Source organism: Kryptolebias marmoratus, linkage group LG8, assembly GCF_001649575.2.
Source record: "Kryptolebias marmoratus isolate JLee-2015 linkage group LG8, ASM164957v2, whole genome shotgun sequence".
NCBI classification, from domain to species: domain Eukaryota; kingdom Metazoa; phylum Chordata; class Actinopteri; order Cyprinodontiformes; family Rivulidae; genus Kryptolebias; species Kryptolebias marmoratus.
In genome coordinates this window covers 18,583,365-18,595,510 of record NC_051437.1, presented here as the reverse complement: position 1 = coordinate 18,595,510, position 12,146 = coordinate 18,583,365, and the positions used below count along the sequence as shown (strand labels likewise).

At 38.7% G+C, this 12,146-nt stretch overlaps 1 protein-coding gene across 2 annotated transcripts; it reads right to left on the bottom strand.

Moving 5' to 3' along the window:
* Window positions 1-248: 248 nt before the first annotated feature.
* On the bottom strand, window positions 249-11,664 carry mapk14a (mitogen-activated protein kinase 14a). 2 transcript variants are annotated; one of them, XM_017430932.3, is made up of 12 exons: window positions 11,300-11,664; window positions 8,914-9,043; window positions 8,713-8,771; window positions 5,795-5,906; window positions 4,376-4,405; window positions 4,094-4,141; window positions 3,863-3,977; window positions 3,710-3,781; window positions 3,039-3,118; window positions 1,709-1,787; window positions 1,456-1,629; window positions 249-1,347 (listed from the first exon to the last, which is right to left on the bottom strand). In XM_017430932.3, exons 1-12 carry the CDS (start codon window positions 11,413-11,415, stop codon window positions 1,283-1,285), a joined length of 1,080 nt encoding a protein of 359 aa, XP_017286421.1. In that variant the 5' UTR covers window positions 11,416-11,664; the 3' UTR covers window positions 249-1,282. The 2 variants fall into 2 exon arrangements, with proteins under 2 accessions (XP_017286421.1, XP_017286420.1); XM_017430931.3 differs by lacking the exon at window positions 3,039-3,118 and adding an exon at window positions 2,581-2,660.
* Between the last annotated feature and the right edge of the window lie 482 nt (window positions 11,665-12,146).

The following is a 12,146-nucleotide window of genomic DNA, read 5'->3' as shown; positions in this document are numbered from 1 at the left end:
CCCAACAATGAAGCTGCAGAAACTATAAACTGCATATGAAATATTTCTTATGCTGTCAATGAACAGCAAATAGGACACTACCCTGTGCAAAAGTATTGAGCTGTCTCTAGTTTCTGCATATTTTGCTTTTAAGGAGTCACTTCAGTGATTTGTTCAGGGTTACTTTAAAAGTTTTACTGTAGAAATTGGAACTGTCAACTTTTAATCAAAATTTACCATTAAATAAAAAAACAGAAATGAAGCATATGTTTCTCTTAAAAATAGGTCTTTATTTAGTTAAAGGATAACCTGCAGGACCAAAAATAGCTTAAGGGATCTTTTAGCTGTTGCTCATAAATGTCACCTTCACACAGTATAAATACAAATCCCTCTCTTACTTACACAGTTAAGCAATTTGTCTTTAAAAGATTGTAGCATAACACTTAAAATCTCTGTAAACTAACACCACACAAGTGGACACAAACGTATATGCTAACATCGATTGTTTTCTAACCAAAAATCATAAGGAAAAAGACACGCACAAGTGTTTACATACGAGCAGAGCATGCGTTCACAATTATTTCCCTTTTTTCCCCCCAGAGCATCTTTAACTAGCAGAGGCTCAAAATTTACCATGTAAGAGTTTAACAAGACATTTACATTTAAACAGCTGTTGAAGTTTGTTAAATTTAGGTGGTCTGAGACAACACAGGACAGACATGTCCCGAATCGGTCAAAAGGCTAAAAAACATCAAATTTACTACCGTCTCGTTATGAATCATTTAATGTTATTTCTTTTCTAAACGCAAGGAAACCCAGAATTAAAAAAACAAAAATTAAAAGTGAGTCAATGCTGTGTGTTATGACTTGGCTTGGAGGACACGCTGTGAGGCTGACAGATTAGCATATTCAAAGACAAAAGCTTATAAATTACTGAACAGGAAAATTAAAAAACAAAAGCAGCACAGCTATAGGTCCGGGTGTTTCAGCATCACGCTATCACAGTGACAAGTCAAATTCTATTCTGTTTAAAAATCTGAAAAATATAAAATCATTTCAGGCATTGGCAAAAAAGTGACATTTTCCAGCAACAGACCATCATCAATAGTGGTTTATAAATAAAAAAAATATATATATAAAGCTGGTCCAGTTCTTGTTTTTCCTGTGCTGGAAATGACCTTACAGTTAATCACTGACCATGTTTCTGTAATAAAGACAGTGTTTGACAGGCAGTAAGACGGGTGCCTGAAGGTTTTAACACTAATGCACGTGGTAAAAGGCTTGACGTGGGTGGCTCATCTCTTTACTCCATGTCATCTTCATCAAAGACAGGCGGCTCAAACTTACACATCTCCTCAAAGGTTAATCCTGAAAGAAATGTTTTGAAACTGAAATGAGTAACAGGACTCCTTTGCCAACCAAGCAATTACAGTATAAATTACAAATATGCAAATATAAAAAGTTAAAATGACATACGTTTCCACGCTTCGATCTCTAGATCTTGGCTCTCAAAGCTCTGGTCCAGCGGTTTACCCACAGGTTCGTCATCTGGGTCGTGGTACTGAGAAAAGTACGCATGGGCCAGAGCCTCAGCAGCCGTTATCCTCTTGTCCGTATCCAGAACTAGCATCTTCTCCAGAAGATCCACAGCTGAAAATTAAAAGACTGTCATGTAAGCGGAGCTCAATCACAGTCAGTCAGTTTATTCTTTGTTTTTCCCTTGTTGTACCTAATGGGTTGGCACCAACAAAAACATCAGCAAAGTTCCTCTTGGGCATCCGTGGTAATGAGCTGATATAATTCCTGGCCTAGAAAAATACACCGATAGATAAAAATCAAATGTCAGATCGAATCTAGCACAGACATGCAGCAACACAAGATAAAACCCATCTGTGAATGCAGTACAGGCCTGAAAGCACAAACAAACCCTCTAATGACAAAACTATTTCTGTTTTAATGCACTTTATAAGACATGTCTGAAGACTAGAAACCTCAAAACAATTCAAAGCAGTTACTATGCAAAAAAAAAAGGTTATTTGATAAAACCTGTGATCATTTTTTACTAAGAAATAATCTTGTTGGTAAACTACAGTACAAAACATTAAGCCAATTGTACAGAGGAGATTTTTTTTAGTTTTAACCACAAATTCAGTGCTGCTCTCCAAAGGAGTAAGTTACAATGGCATGCTGCAAGCATGTGAGACACCACAGAACAGCAGTAGTTAATCTGAAACTCATGCTTGTGGTTATAACAGGCATTGCATCTCTTATTTAAACATGGTAATTAACCCTGTAATTGTCCTATTACAGAATACAAAGTTACACCGACTTTGGTTCAGACTTTGTTCAAATACAGCTTTTGTCACTCCAAGGATGAAAATATTCTTGCTAAAGCTGGAGCTTCTACTCGTTCACACACTGATAGAGGTCAAAGCTAAAAAAAATCCTGAATCTAAAACTGGTTTTATTGTTGACATGCTGTCATGTGTGGCCAACTCAACGTCAGTGCAAAATATTGATGGCCAAGAGCAGAGCAGCGAGGCGTCTGCCACTGCCTGCTTCTTGTTCCTCCCAAATGAAGCAGCTGAGGGGCCTTCTCACCTCGTGGCTGGGCATCCTGTTTATTAGAGATGCAGGGGGTGTTCCTGTCAGACGCATTATCTGCTGAAGCTGGTTTATATCTACAAAGCTTGTGTCAAGGGGAGTATAGCAACAGAGCAGAGTTGGTTAAGAAGTTTTTTTTCTCAACCCAGCATTACATGGCCTAACCTTTGGTGCATGGCAATGTTGTGATGAGAAATAAACTTCAAGCATTGAAGAAAATGTGTCAAAAGTAAAAAGGAAAGTCTTAAAAAGGACAGAGAAAAACTGTTCATGTCTCACAGCAAACATTTCATTCACTCGTTTACAAAAAGGCAGCGAGCAAGTCTTAAACCAACGAGCCTGAAAGGTGTGAAAACATGCCGTCAGTCAGAGCACAGATCGGCTGAGTTGATGCACAGCAAAGTGGCAGGTTTGGAGCAGAAGGGGAAAGACCTTGCATAGATTTGTGCACTCACAGAATCTGAAGTGATTTTCATCAAGAGCTCTGGCCCTGGAGTTCCAACGAGCATCATGATTAACTTCAACTGATCAATGTCTACCAGCAGCCGGTAAAGGAAGACTAGATGTTGGATGAGGGGAAATTTAAACTGACCTCACTGTTAAACCTGCATCACTTTAAAAAAAATACAAAAATAACATGTTTGACATTCAGGAACATCAAGTTTAGACATTACACAGGGAGGAAAAAGAATGTGAAAGGTAGCCTGCAGAGAAGAAAGAATGAATTTATAGCGACTTCTCACAAGAAAAGAAGATTGGAAACAAGTTCAGACAATCTGAAAACGCTGCCAGGAGGAGAAAAAGAAACAGCTAAAGTTCAGGCGTAGAGGGGCACAGACTCATAAAAAGCCTGGACCTGAAGCAGAGACGCTCCCCGACAGGATAGAAGTAGAAATATTACTGTAAAGGTTATGAGTCAGTCTGGAAAAGATTAGAAACATGTCCCGTCTCTGTTTCTTTTCAAATAAAGATGCCTTTGTGCTGGCAGATACATCACACACTGGCACCTCTGCAGCAATGTCAATATCTGCTCCATCTGTTTCATTTGTTGTCCAATTTGTACAAAAGAGCCTCGCTAGCTTTTGAGGCTGTGCAGATCCTGAACTCTCAAATAAAAAAAAGATACGGTCTGTGCCAGGAAAGAGAGGTCTTCCAGTTAGAAGTTCTGCCATGATACACCCCACTGACCAGATATCCACTGAAACACAAGAAGCAGGACACGAACGTGAAAATGCTGAAAGTTTTTTTCTTAATAAAACAAAGATTTCATGTCACCTACCTGTCATGTTGTAATGCATCCAGTTCAGCATGATTTCTGGGGCACGATACCAACGAGTGGCCACGTAGCCGGTCATCTCGTCATCGGAGTGTCGCGCCAGGCCGAAGTCCAAAATCTGGGCAACGTTTTAGTTTTTTTAAAAAAAAAAAAGCAGCACTGTTACCAAAACACTCAAAACTGAAGAACGATTTGAGATAAAACTTGGGCTTCGAACTAAAACAGTCCACTGACCTTCAGCTCACAGTCTTCATTCACTGCCAGGTTACTCGGTTTCAAATCCTGCCGTGAGGAAAGCGTTGAAAAGCAATTGGTGAGGCAGTAAAGCTTTCATCTTATTCTCGCAAACTTACAGGTGGAACTAAATCGTTCCTTTAGCTCAAATTTAAGATATTTCATAACCAACACAAGTCACTCGCACAAGCCTGAATCAGCCAAACAAAGAGCTTAATAATCACGATGGGCACTTTTCCCCTGGATGAGAATCAAAGACAAAATGACATTTCAAACACTTACTCTATGAATGATTTCTGCTGAGTGGATGTACTGCAGGAAAAAAAAAACATAGGATTTTCCATCAGTTTGGATTAATTACAACAATAAAAGTCATATGTCAAAACCAATAAATCATCTTACTTGAATACTAGAACAGATGAAAGGGTTTATAAATTGTTTATAAAGAAATCTGACATCAGTTTCATGTTTGATCTACTCTCCTTACAATAAAGACCCATGTTTCAGCCTAAATTATATAGGTTTGACAAAACCGTAAAAGAAAAGTTTTTGTTGGAACTAAACGGTGTTATTAACAAACAATGGAACCCTTTTTATTTTTTTATTTGCATTTGGCCTATTCAGTTGTTGCAGCAAAAACAAGATTTCTCCACCGAGTGCCTAATAAATGGATCACTTTATTCTCTTCCATACAACACCGAGAGAACCTGTTTACTAGAATTATAATCTGCCAGCTCGGTGACACACAGAAGTGTCATCCTATTGTTTCACTGAGGACGAGGGGGGAGAACAGAAGGAAAAGCTTCAGTAAACATCAGCCGAAACGTCACACAACAAAAAGCCAGTCAGTGAACGGTGAAATAGGACTCACGTTGGAATTTGCACATAAAGAAGTGAAACTGAACTCGCAAACAAAGATGCTGATCATAAAGGTACTGAGAGAATAAAACTTTAGAACCTGAGGGACTGGTCGGTCCTGCTGCAAACACAGAAGGTAACAACAACACTAGAGTTTATCATTAAGCTGTCACAATTAAGTTCCATGCCTGAAAGTGTTAGAAGTTAAGGATATAAACACGTTAATATGCCAAAATCTATCAAAATAAAATTCAACTCTGTTTTTGTTCCCCCCCTCATACAGAGGTCCTCCTGTGAAGGACAGTGTCCCTCATTTGCTTAAAAAAACAGAAATGTAAGACAGAAAAATGTAATAAATAATCAACTTGGGTAAAAGAAAAATGGGGGGGGGGGGTGCAAAAATAACTACATCTAAAATTTTAAAACTAGAATTTAAAAATGCATTGTCAAATAATAAAAATAATTAATAATAAGGTCTGTGAAATAAGGGGGGAAATTGAAACAAAAATGCAGAATACACAGAGATAAAAAATAATTTATTATATGAACTAAGCCATATATATACTTAACCATTACAGATATTGGCTGTTTCTGGGGTTTTTTTTTACGCATTCTTGTTTTTAGGAGGTAAAATATGCTTATTTCCACCATAAAGTTGGGCTTTTAAACTCAAATATGAATGAGTTTTAACTTGTTTTATGGCTAATTGCTAGCAAGACAAGAGAGACTTTGGTATTCTAGGAATTACGTTTTAATTAAGGAAATATGACAATGATAAATCTTGTATGCAACTACATAAAAAAAAGTACAGTGTTGCAACATGTGCTCACAAAATAACCTTACCTTTAATCCTCTGAGGATTTGGTATATGAGGAACTGCACGTGGTCGTCTGTGAGTTTCTGACATTTCACAATGTTGTTGAGATCTGCTCCCATTAGGTGAGTCACAAAATACCTGTCAATCATAAAACACCGCCATCAGAGTTTGAACAGGCAAAAAAAAAAAAAAAAAATCACAAGAAATGTCAATATTTCCCTAACTCATAAGAAGCCAGGTGGGTTTAAAGTAAACATATTTGCTCTTTAAAATTAATTTTGCCACGGTTGTTTGCAGCCTGCAGCTTATTTCCCATATGGCTGTGAAAGCTTAAGCAGGCAGCTACTTCCTTTTATTTTCGCTTCTCTCTGGAGGCACTAAAAAGGTCGAGCCCTTCACAAATGGAACGTCATTTAACAAACACACCAGATAAATGAGCTTAATGGTACTGCATCAGTGGATAAATCAAATCTAATCCCCAAGCTGTTTAAAATGCCCAAACAGCACTTCCAGGAGGCAGCCGGAGCAGGATGCTGGAGAGGCAATATCAGAGCCAAAACTCACAGAGCCATGTGCTGCTCCGTCGATCTGTTGCTCAACAAATACCCAATTCATGAATACTCTTCTATTCTCACAGAGTGCAGAGAACGAGGGCTTAAAATAGGACATTTCCATGCTTCAACTTGTTTTCAGCAGCACGCTCAAAAGTTCACCCGCCTTGGAAAAAATGCATATAAATAGTGACCTCTGTTTTCCACTCTCCTATAGAAACAGGCATAAGGCAGGAACACAGAGGAGGAAAGGAATTCAAGCACCTAATAAGAGTTTTTTATATAACAACTCCAGCTCATTTATTCCGTCTTACTTTCTTTTTTCAGAACAGCTGAGACCATGTGTGACCTTGTGTTTGCCTTCAGCCCTACATATCATGGTGGGGGAGTCAACAACAGCTCTCTGCAAACACAACTAGACTACAATTCTGCTGCACAAAAACAATCTTACACAGAACGTTAAAGTGGATAAAGACAACCTCTAGCTTTTTAACATTTAAAGAGCATCTTTCTTGTCAAAACCTGCTAAGATCATACCTAAAACACAAGGCAAAGTGTCACATTTTAAACCAAACTTTCACTAAACAGTGTTTCAAGAACCCAGCAGGAATTAAAACTTTGTTTTCTTCATCAGAAAGAATTTCTAAACAACATATTTTTGGATATGACTGAAGACAATATTCTGAACAGGAGCTCCAGCGGTCACTGCCAGGGTCCTTGTACACAGTTGTACCCTAACAGTCGTTTGTTACAGGACTTCTGCAAACACACAAAGACTTGAACATGGTTTTACAACCACTTGAGGGTAATCTGATTTGTGGGCTGGTTGTGTGTTTTCAGTTTTTGTTTGCTCTGAAGTTTAGCTTTAATGTAAAAGTCAAATATCTGCTGAATAACTGGAGGGCAACTAAGGAATGAAAATAAGTAAGTTTGTCCACTAATGTTGACGACTATTTTGCTTTTTTTCCACATTTTGTTCTCTGTTTTTGGCTCCACTAGGTCCATTTTCACGACTGCTCAGCGTTCAACATTTGCGTAGAATCCCTCTGATGGCTCTGTGTTGTTAGACGTTTGAAGCGCTGCATCACTGAACAACCACAGACCACCACACAAACATGTCTGGGGTTTAAAACATCGTTATATTTTTCCACACATTTTTTAAGCGTCAAAAAAAAAAAAGTGAGACAAATTTTCTCACAACTAGATTCATATCTGTGCCATGCAAGATGTATGCTATAAATTAGAATTACAAACTCGCTTAAAATGACTCACCGGTGAATTTTAAACTGTACTTTTATTTGTGTGCTTCAGCCAAATAAACAAATGATGCGTGACAAACAGCTGGCCAGCGAACGGGACATGCCGCTGTCGAGCGCCACACTGAAAATGTCTCTGCTGATGGAAGCTGCTGACTGGCCCAAAATATTTCTGTTTTGGTCACAAACAACTTGTAACCTGATCAGATAGATTGTCTCCTTATTTAATCAAGCTGCTGCCTCCACCTTAACATTGCACGCAGAAAATGCCAACTTTTATGAGTTTATGTTACTGGATATTATCCCATCCACCAATTAAAAATCTGAACGACTTCCAAAGCAAAAGTTCTTTCCTGGGAAACTAAAAATACTCACAGACTGTTTAACTGCTCCAATAAATGCACCACAGAAATCAACTTTAGAACAAGTAGTTATAGCTTAGTTTCACTTGCAAAAGTTACTTGGGACAGTTTTGAAAGTTTTACTTTTGATGAAATTGCCAATATCAGCATTTCCTCTGTTGCAGCTGCAGAAGACTTCCGTTCCTACAGTTAGAAATGCTAATGCTAGTGACAACTTCTGATATCCTTTACGTGGAGCTCCTTTCACCTTTATTGCACGCAGTGTCACACATAATAAAAGCGGGTTCCAGATGAATAGCTGGGAATGAGTCCAACATTTTTCAGGTGAGAGAGCAGCCACATTTTGTCCCCTAAATAGGACAGCCTGATCCAGATGCACAGAAGTGAAAGTGTGATGAGATCACGTCTGAGGACTGAGTCGTCATCTAGCTGTTCACTTCCTATTTTGACAACTTCCTGCATCAACAACCATCGACTGCAGAAGCAACAACATGTTCCACAGAGACCGAATTTAGAAAACACAAGGAAGGAAGTTGGTGATAAAACAACTCTAGAAGCAGTCACGGTGAATGAATAACAGGCTGTTATTCAAAAAGTGTCCTGGTGTGTTTAACCTGCTGGTCCGGCTCCAGGTGGTTTCCAGCACAGTCTGGACCACCTGCTGCTGAGGAACTAAACACTAACTTACCATTACTGCCATAAACTCATGTTGCACTGTAGCTGTAATGAGCCAAAAGGAATAAAAGGTAATTATTTTAAAACAAACTCAACTCACACGTCTTTGAATTCCTTCAGAGACTTAGCAGGGGTGAAAACATCTAGGAGGCCAATGACCTGCAGAAAGACAGAAACCACAATCAAATTAAATTAAACTGAGATGCAGATTTTTTTAAAGCCAACATAAGCCTGAATAAATATTTGATTGTAAGCTTTTTTTTTTACCTCCAGGAGAGAACAAACAAACAAGTTCACTCACATTTTCATGCTTCATATGCTGAAGCAAACGCAGCTCTCGATATGTTCTTTTGGCGTGGGTGAAGGACTGAAATGGCCGAGAGAGCTTTTTCACAGCAACCTGAAAACCTGTCTTTTTATCATACGCAGAACTGTAAAAAGAAAGAGAATAAATGCATCAATCACTCATCAGTAAAGTACAAATATACAAACATGGCTGTGATCCAGTTTTGCATTTAATTGAAGATCTAAACCTACAAGTGGTGAATGACTTTGAACAAAGAAGCACTTTATTGGCTCGAAATGAGCCGAGTTTGCTCTCAAACCAAAATCAGGCCCAGCAGGACAAACAAAACGCTGAGAACAGAGTGACGTCAGCAGAAAGTGTCATCTCTCAGCAGAGCGAGAGCAGCCTCTGGCCTCGACTCTGAGAACCAAAACTAACGCTTGGTGCCGTGCAGCTCACCTGTCACAGCTGACGGAGAACTCGCCACAACTGTTACCGGGGCCGACGGGCGTCTCCGTGTTTACAGCCCGGCGTTACTTTCTGAACATTTTCCCTCTGCCTCAGCAGAAAGCGTCACCGCGAGGAAGAGGCTGAGTAAAACTCTTTAGGATTCAGACACTGAGAATGCTTCGTCATCAGAGCTCGATTAGACAAAAATGAGATGGATGTCGCTGTTGACACACTTCTCTATGCATCTGAGACGCTTCGCTTGTCTTAGGACTGTAGCTCGATTAAAACTACATTTATTACAAAGTTGTCCACACTTATAAACTCATCACCACAAGAAAAATCTTTGCTCAGTTTCACCATCGCATCATCTAGACATGAACCTGAACACAAGCCATAATAAATGAATAAATTGCAAAGCATATATAAACCAGATGTAACATAAATGGACTAATAAGATGTTTTTTTTATGTTGCTGCTGTAGGAAACCCTGGGAATGTTATCATCTCTGGCTAAAAGATAAGTGAGCTGACACCATCCGATGAGACGGCTGCTTTAGAAACTTCCAGATCATTTTATGGAGTAATGTTTCATTGGTTCGATACTTTTTTCCAATCAGTATTACATCCTGAAACTTTTTTTTTTTTTACAACTCACAAATTACTTTTGACAAATGCTTTTTGTTTTACTTTATGCTGCTGAGCAAGAGTAATGTTAAGTTACATTTGTCAAATTATTAAAACAAGAAGACTTTGTGACAGATAGTGTGGGTTTACAGAATAATATTAATTTTAAAAAGTCTGTATTAACTATGGTCACTAACCGCTTTGAAGGCACACCTTTCACTATTTTAATGACTATAACTGAAAAACTGTGTGAGTTAATTACAAGAATATGTCATTGGTTAGTTCCTGACTGCTTCCGTCTACATTCAAATGTATAAAACACTAAACTTGCTTTCTGATTTGTATAAAAATATATTTTAAAATAATGGACTGTTTCAAAATACCATTGATGTATGATTCAGACATGCAAACGGTATTGGACTTTCTAAACAATTTTGAAATTAAAACACCTTTTACAGTCTACTTAAGGCTGTTAAGTAACACTATGCAAATGAATTGTTTACTTAGAGAAACAAAAAACATGACAATAATTGAGTAAGAGCCACTAATCTGACCAGAAACAGATTATTCTGCTGCCTGTCTGCTTCCATTTGCAAAACATCTGCTCGCTTGTCTTCCAGCCACAATGTTCTGAACAGATTTTATCAGCACAGCATATTTTGTCACTGCCAGACCAGAGAAAAAAAAAGCTCCTGGGGCTGAAAGCGTATGAAGGAACATTCCACCCTTTCACCAAAAAAAGGGGGAATAAATAAATCAGGAGCAGTGACCTTTTCTCTCACTTTGTGAATGCAAATTGCACGTGTGCTGCAGATCTGCTGAGCAATTACTGAGTACAGCTCAATGTGGAGCTCCTTAAGCAATCAGCAGATTTGGTCATTTTAAGGTGCACAAAAAGGCCTGCGTGAAGCAGAAAACAGCAACTATGTGGTATTTTAAGTCATTTAAACTGCACTTTAGAAACTCTAAATCCAAATTTTTTGACATGTTATCACTTCTATAAAGTTATTACAGCATTCCAGTAAAGATAAGAAGCTTTTTTTGTTTAAACACTCAAAAATCAGATCATAGACGGATCCTGGGTGACTTTTTTTAAAAAAGGGAAACAACTCAAATTCTTTAGTTATACAAGAGCTTGAGTTGGTTCACTTTATTAGTTGCATTATTATGTTTTGGGGGTTCAGAGGCACATTTTGGGTCCATCTTCACGCGATGCAGCAATCAGGACGAGCTAGCCGAAGTTTAGCTTCTCTGCAGCAGCAGGCCTCGTCTCAATGAATGGAGGTGAACTTATGGAGGAGAACAAAACTAAACTTTAAAATGTTTACCAAACGGATCCGTAGGCCCCGGAGCCCACCGGGGACAAGTTCTGGTACCGCACCGGGACTTCCCATATCGTCTTGTTGACGTCCCGTCGGTAAAACTCTCTTTCTTCCAGCGACATTCTTCTTCTTCTTGCAGAACCAACCGAGTTGGTGCCAAATCCGGGCCGAGCACAGTCCCGTTCCCCCCTCCCAACACGAAGAACAAAAAGAGGAACAGAGAGAAAGTTTTTCTCGTCTTCGGGGGTTGCTTTTTCGTAAAGAAATAAAAACAACAACAGCAGGAATTAAAAAAAAAAAAAAAAAGTTGCAGAATCACCACCAGGTGCTTCACTTTCCACTCCTCACGTTACAGTTGTTCCTTCTCGAGTGCCCGAGATTTCGCGGACGCTCGGCGAAGTCTCGCGAGAACAAGTCAAGACAGCTGAGCGGCGAGAAGACGACAGAAACCGAAACTCGTGCTGCCTTCAGGCGCCGCCGGAAAAAAAACATTATTTGTAAAATACTAATAAACCGAGAGAAAAAGTTGCATCTAGAAAAGTAGTTAACGTTATAAGTAGAATCACGAAGCATAACAGCAACATAAACGATATAAATAAACAGCATATCGTAAATGCAATAACATTATTTTGTTTGTTGTAAATTGTGAGGTGGTGTTACATCGTTTCAGTTTTCACAAAACTTGAAAAATGTGAAAACTATGCAAACTAGGTTTATAAGTACACCTGCAGAACTAAATAGATTAAAATGATTAAACATTAACATTATATAGACCCTACATATGTCAAATACTGGATTTTACAAAGAGTCACTGAGAGCAGCATTAAAGGGTGGTGCTAGCTGTACTTATTTA